General features: G+C 35.3%; 1 protein-coding gene across 1 annotated transcript in view; it reads right to left on the reverse strand.

Moving 5' to 3' along the window:
* Nucleotides 1-617: 617 nt before the first annotated feature.
* Nucleotides 618-19103, reverse strand: part of CHRNA10 (cholinergic receptor nicotinic alpha 10 subunit) — a 140711-nt gene continuing 122225 nt past the window's right edge. Inside the window, exon 5 of the mRNA XM_077298921.1 lies at nt 618-6561. Within this exon, the coding sequence (XP_077155036.1) occupies nt 5990-6561 (572 nt within the window). The 3' untranslated portion in view covers nt 618-5989. The remainder of the gene's footprint in view (nt 6562-19103) is intronic.

The following is a 19103-nucleotide window of genomic DNA, read 5'->3' on the forward strand; positions in this document are numbered from 1 at the left end:
GCTAGGTTTACGGATAGGGTTAGTTTTACATATAGCATAATAAAATATCATAAAAAATAATAATAAATAAGTCTAAAAATATATTACAAAGTACTGTATAACTTTATTTTTTAAATTGTATGTCAGATTTCAGCAAAAATCAGAAAATAACTGTATGATCAATGGGAAAACTTTAATTACATCAGTATTTTCTTAAATACATGATCTTGGCGGATAAAGAGTTTAATACTGGACTGGTGGAAGGGAATCCGGTAGTGCTGACAGTCCATGGATTTGGGGCGTAAAATACTGATCTTGCCCCAGCGCTGACAACGCGTGCTACGCCACCGGCGGTGATCATGCTTTATTGAGCAGAAAGACAATACAGCACACAGGAGAAAGGCAGGCATTATTTGTTGTTGGCATTTCATGGTGGGTAGAAGGCAGGAAATACAGTGACATGGAAAAGTCTGTGCACCCCTGGTCAAAATTACTGCGTTGTGAACAGTTAAGCAAGTTGAAGATGAAATGATCTAAAAGGCCTAAAGTTACAGATGACACACTTCATTTGTATTATATATATATATATATATATATATATATATATATATATATATATATATATATACACACACACACACACATACATACAGTGGGGGAAAATAAGTATTTGACCCACTGACAATTTTGCAAGTTTTCCCACCTACAAAGAATGGAGAGGTCTTCATCTGTGAGAGACAAAATTGAAAAATAAAATCCAGAAAATCACATTGTAGGATTGTTACATAATTAAATTGCATGAAATAAATATTTGATCACCGACCAACCAGCAGGAATTCTGTTCTCACAGACCTGTCAGTGTTTCTTTAAGAAGCCTCCTACTCTGCACTCATTACCGGTATTAATTGCTCCTGTTTGATCTCGTTACATGTATAAAAGACACCTGTCCACACACAATCACACTCCAACCTCTCCACCATGGCCAAGACCAAAGAGCTGTCGAATGACACCAGGGACATAATTGTAGTTCTGCTCAAGGCTGGGATGGGCTGCAGGACAATAGGCAAGCAGCTTGGTGATAAGGCAACAACTGTGGCACAATTATTAGAAAATGGAAGCAACACAACCCCCTCAGTCTGGGGCTCCATGCAAGATCTCCCCTCGTGGGGTAAGGATGATTCTGAGAAAGGTCAGAAATCAGGCCTGGGCTTCACGGGAGGAGCTGATCAATGACCTGAAGAGAGCTGGGACCAAAGTCTCAAACCTGACCTTTGGTGACACACTACGCCGTTATGGATTAAAATCCTGCAAGGCACGGAAGGTCCCACTGCTCACCCCACCACATGTCCAGGCCAGTTTGAAGTTCACCAGTGGCTATCTGGATGATCTGAGGAGGCATGGGAGAAGGTGATGTGGTCAGATGAAACCAAAATAGAACTTTTTGGTATGAACTCCACTCGCTGTGTTTGGAGGAAGAAGGATAAGTACAACCCCAAGAACACTGTCCCCACCGTGAAGAATAGTGGGGAAACATCATACTTTGGGGTGCCTGCACCATATTGAAGGGAGGATGGATGAGGTCATGTATGGCGGGATTTTGGCCAACAACCTCCTTCCCTAAGTAAAAGCATTGAAGATTGGTTGTGGCTGGGTCTTCCAGCATGACAATGACCCAAAACACACAGCCAAGGCAACTAAGGAGCGGCTCCGCAAGAAGCATTTCCAGGGACTGGAGTGGGCTAGCCAGTCTCCAGACCTGAACCCAATAGAACATTTTTGGAGGAGCTGAAACTCAATGTTGCCCAGCGACAGCCCCAAAACCTGAAAGATCTGAAGATCTCTATGGAGGAGGGGGCCCAAATCCCTGCTGCAGTGTGTGCAAACCTGGTCAAGAACTACAGGAAACGTCTGACCTATGTAATTGCAAAGAAAGGTTTTTGTACCAAATATTAAGTTCTGTTTTTCTATTATATTAAAAACTTATTTCAAGCAATAAAATGCAATTTAATTATGTAAAAATCCTACAATGTGATTTTTTTGTTATTTTTTTTTTTTAGATTCTGCCTCTCACAGTTGGTGTACCTCCGATAAAAAGTTGCAAATCGGCAGTGTATCAAATATTTATTTTCCCCCACTATATATTTATTTTAAAAATGACAAAAAAGGAAAATGGGTTGATGCAAAATTTTGGGCACCCTTGTAGATTTGTGTGCTCAGAAAACTTTGACCAATGTTTCAGACCTTAATTAGCCTGTTATTGTTATGGCTTGTTTACCATAATCGTTAGGAAAGGCCAGATGATGCAAATTTCCCAGCTTTATGAAAACCCAGCCTCTTCTAACCATGCGCCAAAAAACAGCAGCCATGAGGTCTACTAAGCAGCTGCCGAGCACTCTGAAAATGAAAATAGTGGAGCTCACAAAGCAGGAGAAGGATATAAGATAGCAAAGTATTTACAAGTTGCCCTTTCCTTAGTTTGAAATGTAATTAAGAAATGGCAGTTATCAAGAACAGTGAAGATCAAGATAAGGATTGGAAGACCAAGCAAAATCTCAGTGATCGCTGCTTGTAGGATTACTAGAGGCAAATCAGAACCCTCGCTTGACTGCAAAAGACCTCCAGAAAGATTTAGCAGACTCTGGAGTTGTGGTACATTGTTCTACTGTTCAGAGACACCTGCACAAATAAGGCCTTCATGGAAGAGTCATGAGAAGAAAACCTCTCCTTCATCCTCACCATAAAATTCAGCATTAGAAATCTGCAAAAGAACATCTAAACAAGCCTGGTGCATTTTGGAAACAAGTCGTGTGGACTGATGAGGTAAAATAGAACTATGGCCACAATGATCAAACTTGTGTGTGGAGAAAAAAAGGCACAGAATTTCAGGAAAAGAACATCTTGCCAACCATTAAGCATGGGGGTGGATCAATCCTGCTTTGCGTTGTCTTGCAGCCAATGGCACAGGGAACATTCCATGGGTAGAGGGAAGAATGGATTCAATGAAATGTCAACAAATTCTTGATGCAAACAAAAAAAATCTGTAAAAAGTCTGAAGGTGAAAAGAGGAAGAGGATGGCTGCTACCAATGGAGAATAATCCTAAACACACGTCACAATCCACAATAGACGACCTGAAAAGGAGCAAGATGAAGGTTTTACAATGGCCCTCACAGTCCCCTGATCTGAACATCATTGATGTGGCTAAATCTCAAAATAGCAGAGGATGGAAGACGACCCACGAGTCTCACAGAACTGGAATAGATGAAAATCGCTCTAACAATAATTGAATCTTGTCTGGCTGCAAAAAACATTTACAGACTGTGATGCATGCAAAAGGGGGTGCTCTAGGTATTAACCATGCAGGGTTCACAAACTTTTGCATCAGCACATTTTCCTTTTTTGTAATTTTTAAAATGTAAAACATGAAAATATATATATGCTAAAATACGAAAGAAATGTGTCATCTGTAACTTTAGGCCTTTTAGAGATAATTTCATCTTCATCTTGCTTAACTGTTGACAATAAGAGTAATTTTGACCAGGGGTGTACAGACTTTTACATGCCACTGTTTATAGACTATGCGTCCGGTACAAATGATCCAATGACAAAGCAATAGTCAGACACAACCTGCTCATTCACCCACACATCTGACCGTCATGAACGATGGGCTTTTATTATTTCACATAAACCGTGAAGATATCTCACTACATAATGGCTTCATAACATGCTTATATAAGTTCATCTAAACACAACAAGACCCAGAAAGATGCTATGGCCAGAGATGATCTGAAGCTTTGTGGAAGTTCCCCAACAACCAAATCATGGATCGTAACAACAATGCAGAGACTGGGGAACAGAAAACCTTCACAATGCGCCATGCATCTCCGCTGGTAATGAGTAATGCTCATGACGATCCGCGTCCTCCAGGAGGTTGAGGCCCTGGACAATGATCTAAGCCACACTAGAACAAATGGACAAGATGTCAGGGTGACCATAGAGATTAGACCTGTTCACATGACATTACTGGCCTCCATGTGATATATGAGAGAATCCGCTGACATACCTCCGATGGACGCCATGAAGAGGTATCCATCATCCTTATGCACCAATGGATTTTTTTTATTGGACACTAATATATGGAATATCATAGTCTGTTATTCTATAGCTTTTTTATTTTGTGATATAGAAAACAATCCCACTTTTTGTCTTGCATTGAGTGAATGGACTCAGATGGACACTCAGTTTGTCCATCGGAAGCTTCTTTTTTGGAAAATGCACTACCTTGATGTGAACACAAGTTTCTGAAAGTCAACTGATTTCAAGATGAGTGATCCTTTGTATCTGAAGGGCATAACATGGTGGTCTGAGGGAGACAGGGGGGTCTGGAGGGAGGAGACGGACAGAGGAGTCTAGAAGAAGAGAAGGACAGAGGAGTCTGAAGCAAAGAGAGAAGGACAGAGGAGTCTGAAGGAGGAGGACAGGAGTCTGGAGAAAGAGTTGAGAAGAGTCTGGAGGGAGGAGAAGGAGGTAGGAGGACAGAGGAGTCTAGAGTATGATGACAGAGGAGTCTGGAGGGAAGAGAAGGACACAGGATGAGTCTGGAAGGAGGAGGACAGAGGAGTCTGGAGGGAGGACAGAGGAGTCTAGAGTATGATGACAGAAGAGTCTGGTAGGAAGAGAAGGACACAGGAGGAGTCTGGAAGGAGGAGAAGGACAGAGGAGTCTGGAAGAAGATGATGAGAAAGGAGTCTTGAGGAAGGGGAGGACAGAGGAGTCTGAAGGAGGACAAAGGAATCTGGAGGAGGAGGAAGACAGCGGAGTCTGGAGAGGAACAGAAGATTCTGGAGGAGGCATAGGGATATGGAGGTTATGCTTCTTCCCCTCTGGTCATGTTAATTGAGGTGTCCAACAGCTGTTGACTGTATGAGCATGTAACGGAGAATAGAGTTGAGTAAACAGATTTTCGGGACACTCGTCCACCACATATGTAGTCCATATGGTCACTCGAGTAGAGCACTACATACCTCCTACTACGGTGCCTCTTCTGATGAGTAGGCCACTGTGATGCCACTTAAAAAAGATGTTGTGGCGATCTACTAATCAGAAGTGGTGCAGGGGATGGCGTAGGAAGTAGGGGTTCTCAGTGCTCTACTCCAGTGGCCATGGAAAACAGATGGCTGCTGGATCAGGATGCTGCTAAACTTGTTACGCTACTCTAGCTGACACACTTGGACAACTGAACCCTTGAATACCCACAGTAACTTGAGAATCATTAATTACATAATCCGTTTCCATGGATGATGAATCAAAGATGCTACAAATGAACATTTGGTCGAGGAGAGCAGTGGGACAATGGTCAGCAGATCTTCTAGAATAGACTCAGTCAACATGGTGAGACATGGAAGAACCTGCCTTCGACTTGAGAACTATTTGGCTGTTTGAGTCTCCTCTACAGCCTTGGTGTCACCAGTTACTCTCTCTCTATAAGTCTTCTCCAGGAGAGCATTATGGTTTGACTGAGTGCACAATGGCTTTAATTTAGATGAAGATATTTACATACTCTTATAATGAGGTAATGCATAATGGGACTGAAGAAGACGTACTGAGCAGAGAATCCAGTAATTGGCCAAGTCTTATTATGGAAAACATACCTAGCACACTACTTAAATAGTACGGTAAGACTGATCCATGACTTCTCCACTAAAGGCACACAACCAGGTTGGACATATTGGGCCTTGCACATCCACGATGATTCATTGACAATGTTCCATGTTTTTCCCAGTAATTAGCATTTTCCTTTAACCACCTTGGACTGGAGAACTCCCCACTATCAAAACCTTTTCTGACAATGTATCTCAGTCTGTTCCCGTGATTAGTCTGACCCTTTGGGGGGCAATATGATGAGACTGGATGGGCAGTGATGTGAAGCTGTAGCTAGACAGACCTGGTTAGGCAATTGATTTTAGGGATCAGCAATGGCTGGAAAACGCTTCCTCCACATGCAAGCCCACTCAGATCGCCTTTCCTATTATTAGCACACTCATGATGAACACCATGAAGAAGAACACCCACATGAAGAACCGGTCCATCACCTTGGCTACTTTTTTCCATTCCCCAGTCCGTTTTTGCGCTGCCTTTTGCTCTCTGAAGCAGCTGGCCATATATTCAATGTTTTTCAGCAGACGTTCATTGTGGCACAGACACTGTAACTTGGGGCACTCACCGCACCCATGACTTTTCTCAGCCCCATTTTCTGGCTTCCAGTCCAGGTCTTCCTTCATAGCTGTGTCCTTCTTATGAGTACCCTCTTGCCAGTTTTGCAGTTTGGCTGCCGGGTCGTCCCGTTTGGCATCTCTGTTCATGACGTGAACTTTGGGTGGTTTCTCATCTTCAGATGTTGGCCGACTGCAGCTCTCCCCCACCTCATACACAAAGAATATCCTAGACATATATTGCAAGAAAAGTTTTTTTGCCCACTTAGGGACAGGTTTCGCTTCTGGGCCACAGTGGTGAATATTCATTATAAAGATGGTCAACGCTGTTGAAGCAGTGATCATTGTCATGGTGGCGATATAATACTTCCCTACACCGAGAGAAACAAGAAAACAAATGTATTACGAACAAAGGATTAATTATCTGACATAATAACATTGATATTTATTTCTGAAGGTCTCAAGAGCCAGAAAAATAAAAAAATTTCAAAAACTATTGTTATGATAGTGAAGCAAGGCTCTCGGGAAAATAGAGCAAACTAAAAACTGCAACTGGCCATGATGGTTCCTGCACAGATTAGAGACCCTGTCACCGGCGTCCCTAGTGGTTCCCGAGAGAGCCCTAACCACAGACTAGACAATGGAAAATAGGACCAGTGCTGCCTGTAAGGCCATCAGGCGCTTCACATCCCTCCTAAATTACCAGAGGGCAGAGCAGAGTGTAAATTACCTACAGAAGAAGAAGTGTGCTGAAATAGAAAGAGATCCCAGAGAGGGTAGAACAAACCACAGAACACAAAATAAAGGACTAAGCATGTACTAACAGAAAATATGCCGCCTACTGTCACGGGGAGACTAGGTAAGCTAAGGCTGGTTACCCGGGCCCCTGCGATATCCCTCAGACTAGGGAAAACCCTGTCTGACCCTCTCCCAGAGTTTACACTAATGGTGTGCTTGTCTGGGCCGCCAGGCCTGACCCTGACTCCTGTTTCAGCCCTATGCTGAAACCTCCACCCGCCACCCAGTGAATAGACCACACACCAACCCCCACAGAAAGCACAGACAGGGAAAACTAAAAACGCACCACGCCGCAGACACACAGGAAAACACTATAATGTGCACAGGGCAAAACAAATACAAATATAGGAAGGAGAAATATACAAAGAATAATACACCACCAGATACAATACTACTTCTCCTAGACCACCACTCCAGACCGGAATCACTAGGCACGAGGCCCAAGCTATAATCGGCGACGTCCAAAGTCCAGAATGACTATTTAAAGGCCGTGGGCATGACCCAGCCTCCAACCCGATTACCAGCTAGATTAACCCTGGGCAACCTGGATAAAGATCTAGCCGGCGCCACTGAGCGTATAGTGGACGAATGTGGAATTAACGCTGTCTGTCGGACGCCCTAGTGTGAATAGCGTCCGACATGACACCTACATCCTAAAAAGAAGCAGAAGATAGGTGCAGGGTAAAGAACAGAAACATCAAAGTGATAAACCCTAGCTGATATTAAACTGACTGGATTAAACTACAGCAGTATGGACTGACACCCAAATGAGACTATCACCAGTAAGAAATACCAGAAGTGGAAAAGAACATAAAGCCGCACACGAAAGGGGAAGACAAATGAGTCATAGAAAACACTTGTTACCCTAAGAAGACTAAAGCAAGAATAACAGAAAATAAACACCTGGAGAAAAGATATATCTGCTGTGGATTGACCAGTAGGAATAAAGAGAAATTAAAAGTTATCAAATCGCAACTAAAACTGCCCCCTATGTACAAGAATATAACTACTATAATACTGCCCCCTATGTATAAGAATAAAACTACTATAACACTGCTCCTATGTACAAGAATATAACTACTATAATACTGCTCCTATGTACAAGAATATAACTACTATAATACTGTTCCTATATACAAGAATATAACTACTATAATACTGCTCCTATGTACAAGAATATAACTGCTATAATACTGCCCCTATGTACAAGAATATAACTACTATAATACTGCCCCCTATGTACAAGAATATAACTACTATAATACTGCCCCTATGTACAAGAATATAACTACTATAATACTGCCCCTATGTACAAGAATATAACTACTATAATACTGCCCCTATGTACAAGAATATAACTACTATAATACTGCCCCTATGTACAAGAATATAACTACTATAATACTGCTCCTATGTACAAGAATATACCTACTATAATACTGCTCCTATGTACAAGAATATAACTACTATAATACTGCTCCTATGTACAAGAATATAACTACTATAATACTGCTCCTATGTACAAGAATATAACTACTATAATACTGCCCCTATGTGCAAGAATATAACTACTCTAATACTTCCCCCTATGTACAAGAATATAACTACTATAATACTGCTCCTATGTACAAGAATATAACTGCTATAATACTGCCCCCTATGTACAAGAATATAACTACTATAATACTGCTCCTATGTACAAGAATATAACTACTATAATACTGCTACTATGTACAAGAATATAACTACTATAATACTGCCCCTATGTGCAAGAATATAACTACTCTAATACTTCCCCCTATATACAAGAATATAACTACTATAATACTGCTCCTATGTACAAGAATATAACTACTATAATACTGCTCCTATGTACAGAATATAACTACTATAATACTGCTCCTATGTACAAGAATATAACTGCTATAATAATGCTCCTATGTACAGAATATAACTACTATAATACTGCTCCTATGTACAAGAATATAACTGCTATAATACTGCCCCTATGTACAAGAATATAACTACTAAAATACTGCTCCTATGTACAAGAATATAACTATTATAATACTGCTCCTATGTACTAGAATATAACTACTATAATACTGCCCCTATGTACAAGAATATAACTGCTATAATACTGCCCCTATGTACAAGAATATAACTACTAAAATACTGCTCCTATGTACAAGAATATAACTACTATAATACTGCCCCTATGTACAAGAATATAACTACTATAATACTGCTCCTATGTACAAGAATATAACTACTATAATACTGCCCCTATGTACAAGAATATAACTGCTATAATACTGCTCCTATGTACAAGAATATAACTACTATAATACTGCTCCTATGTACAAGAATATAACTGCTATAATACTGCCCCTATGTACAAGAATATAAATACTAAAATACTGCTCCTATGTACAAGAATATAACTACTATAATACTGCTCCTATGTACAAGAATATAACTATTATAATACTGCTCCTATGTACTAGAATATAACTACTATAATACTACCCCTATGTACAAGAATATAACTACTATAATACTGCCCCTATGTACAAGAATATAACTACTATAATACTGCCCCCTATGTACAAGAATATAACTACTATAATACTGCCCCTATGTACAAGAATATAACTGCTATAATACTGCCCCTATGTACAAGAATATAACTACTAAAATACTGCTCCTATGTACAAGAATATAACTATTATAATACTGCTCCTATGTACTAGAATATAACTACTATAATACTGCCCCTATGTACAAGAATATAACTACTATAATACTGCCCCTATGTACAAGAATATAACTACTATAATACTGCCCCTATGTACAAGAATATAACTACTATAATACTGCTCCTATGTACAAGAATATAACTACTATAATACTGCTCCTATGTACAAGAATATAACTACTATAATACTGCTCCTATGTACAAGAATATAACTACTATAATACTGCCCCTATATACAAGAATATAACTACTATAATACTGCCCCTATGTACAAGAATATAACTACTATAATACTGCTCCTATGTACAAGAATATAACTACTATAATACTGCCCCCTATGTACAAGAATATAACTACTATAATACTGCTCCTATGTACAAGAATATAACTAATATAATACTGCTCCTATGTACAAGAATATAACTACTATAATACTGCCCCTATGTACAAGAAGATAACTACTATAATACTGCTCATATGTACAAGAATATAACTACTATAATACTGCCCCTATGTACAAGAATATAACTACTATAATACTGCTCATATGTACAAGAATATAACTACTATAATACTGCCCCTATGTACAAGAATATAACTACTATAATACTGCTCCTATGTACAAGAATATAACTACTATAATACTGCCCGTATGTACAAGAATATAACTACTATAATACTGCCCCTATGTACAAGAATATAACTACTATAATACTGCTCCTATGTACAAGAATATAACTACTATAATACTGCTCATATGTACAAGAATATAACTACTATAATACTGCTCCTATGTACAAGAATATAACTACTATAATACTGCTCATATGTACAAGAATATAACTACTATAATACTGTTCCCTATGTACAAGAATATAAATACTATAATACTGCTCCTATGTACAAGAATATAACTACTATAATACTGCCCCTATGTACAAGAATATAACTACTATAATACTGCTCATATGTACAAGAATATAACTACTATAATACTGCCCCTATGTACAAGAATATAACTACTATAATACTGCCCCTATGTACAAGAATATAACTACTATAATACTGCTCATATGTACAAGAATATAACTACTATAATACTGCCCCTATGTACAAGAATATAACTACTATAATACTGCTCATATGTACAAGAATATAACTACTATAATACTGCCCCTATGTACAAGAATATAACTACTATAATACTGCTCCTATACACAAGAATATAACTATTATAATACTGCCCCCTATGTACAAGAATATAACTACTATAATACTGCCCCTATGTACAAGAATATAACTACTATAATACTGCTCCTATATACAAGAATATAACTACTATAATACTGCCCCTATGTAGAAGAATATAATTGCTATAATACTGCCCCTATGTACAAGAATATAACTACTATAATACTGCCCCTATGTACAAGAATATAACTACTATAATACTGCTCCTATGTACAAGAATATAACTACTATAATACTGCCCCATGTACAAGAATATAACTACTATAATACTGCCCCTATGTACAAGAATATAACTACTATAATACTGCTCCTATGTACAAGAATATAACTACTATAATACTGCTCCCTATGTACAAGAATATAACTACTATAATACTGCTCCTATATACAAGAATATAACTACTAAAATACTGCCCCTATGTACAAGAATATAACTACTATAATACTGCCCCTATGTACAAGAATATAACTACTATAATACTGCCCCTATGTACAAGAATATAACTACTATAATACTGCCCCTATGTACAAGAATATAACTACTATAATACTGCCCCTATGTACAAGAATATAACTACTATAATACTGCCCTATGTACAAGAATATAACTACTATAATACTGCCCCATGTACAAGAATATAACTACTATAATCCTGCCCCTACATACAAGAATATAACTATTATAATACTGCCCCATGTACAAGAATATAACTACTATAATACTGCTCCTATATACAAGAATATAACTACTAAAATACTGCCCCTATGTACAAGAATATAACTACTATAATACTGCCCCTATGTACAAGAATATAACTACTATAATACTGCTCCTATGTACAAGAATATAACTACTATAATACTGCTCCTATGTACAAGAATATAACTACTATAATACTGCTCCTATGTACAAGAACATAACTACTATAATACTGCCCCTATATACAAGAATATAACTACTATAATACTGCCCCTATGTACAAGAATATAACTACTATAATACTGCTCCTATGTACAAGAATATAACTACTATAATACTGCTCCTATGCACAAGAATATAGCTACTATAATACTGCCCCTATGTACAAGAATATAACTACTATAATACTGCTCCTATATACAAGAATATAACTACTATAATACTGCTCCTATGTACAAGAATACAACTACTATAATACTGCCCCTATGTACAAGAATACATCTACTATAATACTGCCCCTATGTACAACAATATAACTACTATAATACTGCTCCTATGTACAAGAATATAACTACTATAATACTGCCCCTATGTACAAAAATATAACTACTATAATACTGCTCCTATATACAAGAATATAACTACTATAATACTGCTCCTATATACAAGAATATAACTACTATAATACTGCTCCTATGTACAAGAATATAACTACTATAATACTGCCCCTATGTACAAGAATATATCTACTATAATACTGCTCCTATGTACAAGAATATAACTACTATAATACTGCTCCTATGTACAAGAATATAACTACTATAATACTGCCCCTATGTACAAGAATATAACTACTCTAATACTGCTCCTATATACAAGAATATAACTACTATAATACTGCTCCTATGTACAAGAATATAACTACTATAATACTTCTCTCCTATGTACAAGAATATAAGTACTATAATACTGCTCATATGTACAAGAATATAACTACTATAATACTGCCCTATGTACAAGAATATAACTACTATGATACTGATCCTATGTACAAGAATATAACTACTATAATACTGCCCCTATATACAAGAATATAACTACTATAATACTGCTCCTATGTACAAGAATATAACTACTATAATACTGCTCCTATGTACAAGAATATAACTGCTATAATACTGCTCCTATGTACAGAATATAACTACTATAATACTGCCCCCTATGTACAAGAATATAACTGCTATAATAATGCTCCTATGTACAGAATATAACTACTATAATACTGCTCCTATGTACAAGAATATAACTGCTATAATACTGCCCCTATGTACAAGAATATAACTACTAAAATACTGCTCCTATGTACAAGAATATAACTACTATAATACTGCCCCTATGTACAAGAATATAACTACTATAATACTGCTCCTATGTACAAGAATATAACTACTATAATACTGCCCCTATGTACAAGAATATAACTACTATAATACTGCTCCTATGTACAAGAATATAACTACTATAATACTGCTCCTATGTACAAGAATATAACTGCTATAATACTGCCCCTATGTACAAGAATATAACTACTAAAATACTGCCCCTATGTACAAGAATATAACTACTATAATACTGCCCTATGTACAAGAATATAACTACTATAATACTGCCCCTATGTACAAGAATATAACTACTATAATACTGCTCCTATGTACAAGAATATAACTACTATAATACTGCCCCTATGTACAAGAATATACCTACTATAATACTGCTCCTATGTACAAGAATATAACTACTATAATACTGCTCCTATGTACAAGAATATAACTGCTATAATACTGCCCCTATGTACAAGAATATAACTACTAAAATACTGCTCCTATGTACAAGAATATAACTACTATAATACTGCCCCTATGTACAAGAATATAACTACTATAATACTGCTCCTATGTACAAGAATATAACTACTATAATACTGCCCCTATGTACAAGAATATAACTACTATAATACTGCTCCTATGTACAAGAATATAACTACTATAATACTGCTCCTATGTACAAGAATATAACTGCTATAATACTGCCCCTATGTACAAGAATATAACTACTAAAATACTGCCCCTATGTACAAGAATATAACTACTATAATACTGCCCTATGTACAAGAATATAACTACTATAATACTGCCCCTATGTACAAGAATATAACTACTATAATACTGCTCCTATGTACAAGAATATAACTGCTATAATACTGCCCCTATGTACGAGAATATAACTACTAAAATACTGCCCCTATGTACAAGAATATAACTACTATAATACTGCTCCTATGTACAAGAATATAACTGCTATAATACTGCCCCCTATGTACAAGAATATAACTACTATAATACTGCTCCTATGTACAAGAATATAACTACTATAATACTGCTACTATGTACAAGAATATAACTACTATAATACTGCCCCTATGTGCAAGAATATAACTACTCTAATAATTCCCCCTATATACAAGAATATAACTACTATAATACTGCTCCTATGTACAAGAATATAACTACTATAATACTGCTCCTATGTACAGAATATAACTACTATAATACTGCTCCTATGTACAAGAATATAACTGCTATAATAATGCTCCTATGTACAGAATATAACTACTATAATACTGCTCCTATGTACAAGAATATAACTGCTATAATACTGCCCCTATGTACAAGAATATAACTACTAAAATACTGCTCCTATGTACAAGAATATAACTATTATAATACTGCTCCTATGTACTAGAATATAACTACTATAATACTGCCCCTATGTACAAGAATATAACTGCTATAATACTGCCCCTATGTACAAGAATATAACTACTAAAATACTGCTCCTATGTACAAGAATATAACTACTATAATACTGCCCCTATGTACAAGAATATAACTACTATAATACTGCTCCTATGTACAAGAATATAACTACTATAATACTGCCCCTATGTACAAGAATATAACTGCTATAATACTGCTCCTATGTACAAGAATATAACTACTATAATACTGCTCCTATGTACAAGAATATAACTGCTATAATACTGCCCCTATGTACAAGAATATAAATACTAAAATACTGCTCCTATGTACAAGAATATAACTACTATAATACTGCTCCTATGTACAAGAATATAACTATTATAATACTGCTCCTATGTACTAGAATATAACTACTATAATACTACCCCTATGTACAAGAATATAACTACTATAATACTGCCCCTATGTACAAGAATATAACTACTATAATACTGCCCCCTATGTACAAGAATATAACTACTATAATACTGCCCCTATGTACAAGAATATAACTGCTATAATACTGCCCCTATGTACAAGAATATAACTACTAAAATACTGCTCCTATGTACAAGAATATAACTATTATAATACTGCTCCTATGTACTAGAATATAACTACTATAATACTGCCCCTATGTACAAGAATATAACTACTATAATACTGCCCCTATGTACAAGAATATAACTACTATAATACTGCCCCTATGTACAAGAATATAACTACTATAATACTGCTCCTATGTACAAGAATATAACTACTATAATACTGCTCCTATGTACAAGAATATAACTACTATAATACTGCTCCTATGTACAAGAATATAACTACTATAATACTGCCCCTATATACAAGAATATAACTACTATAATACTGCCCCTATGTACAAGAATATAACTACTATAATACTGCTCCTATGTACAAGAATATAACTACTATAATACTGCCCCCTATGTACAAGAATATAACTACTATAATACTGCTCCTATGTACAAGAATATAACTACTATAATACTGCTCCTATGTACAAGAATATAACTACTATAATACTGCCCCTATGTACAAGAATATAACTACTATAATACTGCTCATATGTACAAGAATATAACTACTATAATACTGCCCCTATGTACAAGAATATAACTACTATAATACTGCTCATATGTACAAGAATATAACTACTATAATACTGCCCCTATGTACAAGAATATAACTACTATAATACTGCTCCTATGTACAAGAATATAACTACTATAATACTGCCCGTATGTACAAGAATATAACTACTATAATACTGCCCCTATGTACAAGAATATAACTACTATAATACTGCTCCTATGTACAAGAATATAACTACTATAATACTGCTCATATGTACAAGAATATAACTACTATAATACTGCTCCTATGTACAAGAATATAACTACTATAATACTGCTCATATGTACAAGAATATAACTACTATAATACTGTTCCCTATGTACAAGAATATAAATACTATAATACTGCTCCTATGTACAAGAATATAACTACTATAATACTGCTCATATGTACAAGAATATAACTACTATAATACTGCCCCTATGTACAAGAATATAACTACTATAATACTGCCCCTATGTACAAGAATATAACTACTATAATACTGCTCATATGTACAAGAATATAACTACTATAATACTGCCCCTATGTACAAGAATATAACTACTATAATACTGCTCATATGTAGAAGAATATAACTACTATAATACTGCCCCTATGTACAAGAATATAACTACTATAATACTGCTCCTATACACAAGAATATAACTATTATAATACTGCCCCCTATGTACAAGAATATAACTACTATAATACTGCCCCTATGTACAAGAATATAACTACTATAATACTGCTCCTATATACAAGAATATAACTACTATAATACTGCCCCTATGTAGAAGAATATAATTGCTATAATACTGCCCCTATGTACAAGAATATAACTACTATAATACTGCCCCTATGTACAAGAATATAACTACTATAATACTGCTCCTATGTACAAGAATATAACTACTATAATACTGCCCCATGTACAAGAATATAACTACTATAATACTGCCCCTATGTACAAGAATATAACTACTATAATACTGCTCCTATGTACAAGAATATAACTACTATAATACTGCTCCCTATGTACAAGAATATAACTACTATAATACTGCTCCTATATACAAGAATATAACTACTAAAATACTGCCCCTATGTACAAGAATATAACTACTATAATACTGCCCCTATGTACAAGAATATAACTACTATAATACTGCCCCTATGTACAAGAATATAACTACTATAATACTGCCCCTATGTACAAGAATATAACTACTATAATACTGCCCCTATGTACAAGAATATAACTACTATAATACTGCCCTATGTACAAGAATATAACTACTATAATACTGCCCCATGTACAAGAATATAACTACTATAATCCTGCCCCTACATACAAGAATATAACTATTATAATACTGCCCCATGTACAAGAATATAACTACTATAATACTGCTCCTATATACAAGAATATAACTACTAAAATACTGCCCCTATGTACAAGAATATAACTACTATAATACTGCCCCTATGTACAAGAATATAACTACTATAATACTGCTCCTATGTACAAGAATATAACTACTATAATACTGCTCCTATGTACAAGAATATAACTACTATAATACTGCTCCTATGTACAAGAACATAACTACTATAATACTGCCCCTATATACAAGAATATAACTACTATAATACTGCCCCTATGTACAAGAATATAACTACTATAATACTGCTCCTATGTACAAGAATATAACTACTATAATACTGCTCCTATGCACAAGAATATAGCTACTATAATACTGCCCCTATGTACAAGAATATAACTACTATAATACTGCTCCTATATACAAGAATATAACTACTATAATACTGCTCCTATGTACAAGAATACAACTACTATAATACTGCCCCTATGTACAAGAATACATCTACTATAATACTGCCCCTATGTACAAGAATATAACTACTATAATACTGCTCCTATGTACAAGAATATAACTACTATAATACTGCCCCTATGTACAAAAATATAACTACTATAATACTGCTCCTATATACAAGAATATAACTACTATAATACTGCTCCTATATACAAGAATATAACTACTATAATACTGCTCCTATGTACAAGAATATAACTACTATAATACTGCCCCTATGTACAAGAATATATCTACTATAATACTGCTCCTATGTACAAGAATATAACTACTATAATACTGCTCCTATGTACAAGAATATAGCTACTATAATACTGCCCCTATGTACAAGAATATAACTACTCTAATACTGCTCCTATATACAAGAATATAACTACTATAATACTGCTCCTATGTACAAGAATATAACTACTATAATACTGCCCATATGTACAAGAATATAACTACTATAATACTGCTCCTATATACAAGAATATAACTACTATAATACTGCTCCTATGTACAAGAATATAACTACTATAATACTTCTCTCCTATGTACAAGAATATAAGTACTATAATACTGCTCATATGTACAAGAATATAACTACTATAATACTGCCCTATGTACAAGAATATAACTACTATGATACTGATCCTATGTACAAGAATATAACTACTATAATACTGCCCCTATATACAAGAATATAACTACTATAATACTGCTCCTATGTACAAGAATATAACTACTATAATACTGCTCCTATGTACAAGAATATAACTGCTATAATACTGCTCCTATGTACAGAATATAACTACTATAATACTGCCCCCTATGTACAAGAATATAACTGCTATAATAATGCTCCTATGTACAGAATATAACTACTATAATACTGCTCCTATGTACAAGAATATAACTGCTATAATACTGCCCCTATGTACAAGAATATAACTACTAAAATACTGCTCCTATGTACAAGAATATAACTACTATAATACTGCCCCTATGTACAAGAATATAACTACTATAATACTGCTCCTATGTACAAGAATATAACTACTATAATACTGCCCCTATGTACAAGAATATAACTACTATAATACTGCTCCTATGTACAAGAATATAACTGCTATAATACTGCCCCTATGTACAAGAATATAACTACTAAAATACTGCCCCTATGTACAAGAATATAACTACTATAATACTGCCCTATGTACAAGAATATAACTACTATAATACTGCCCCTATGTACAAGAATATAACTACTATAATACTGCTCCTATGTACAAGAATATAACTACTATAATACTGCCCCTATGTACAAGAATATACCTACTATAATACTGCTCCTATGTACAAGAATATAACTACTATAATACTGCTCCTATGTACAAGAATATAACTGCTATAATACTGCCCCTATGTACAAGAATATAACTACTAAAATACTGCTCCTATGTACAAGAATATAACTACTATAATACTGCCCCTATGTACAAGAATATAACTACTATAATAC

The sequence above is a fragment of the Ranitomeya variabilis genome, chromosome 3 (genome assembly GCF_051348905.1).
Source record: "Ranitomeya variabilis isolate aRanVar5 chromosome 3, aRanVar5.hap1, whole genome shotgun sequence".
NCBI classification, from domain to species: Eukaryota; Metazoa; Chordata; class Amphibia; order Anura; family Dendrobatidae; genus Ranitomeya; species Ranitomeya variabilis.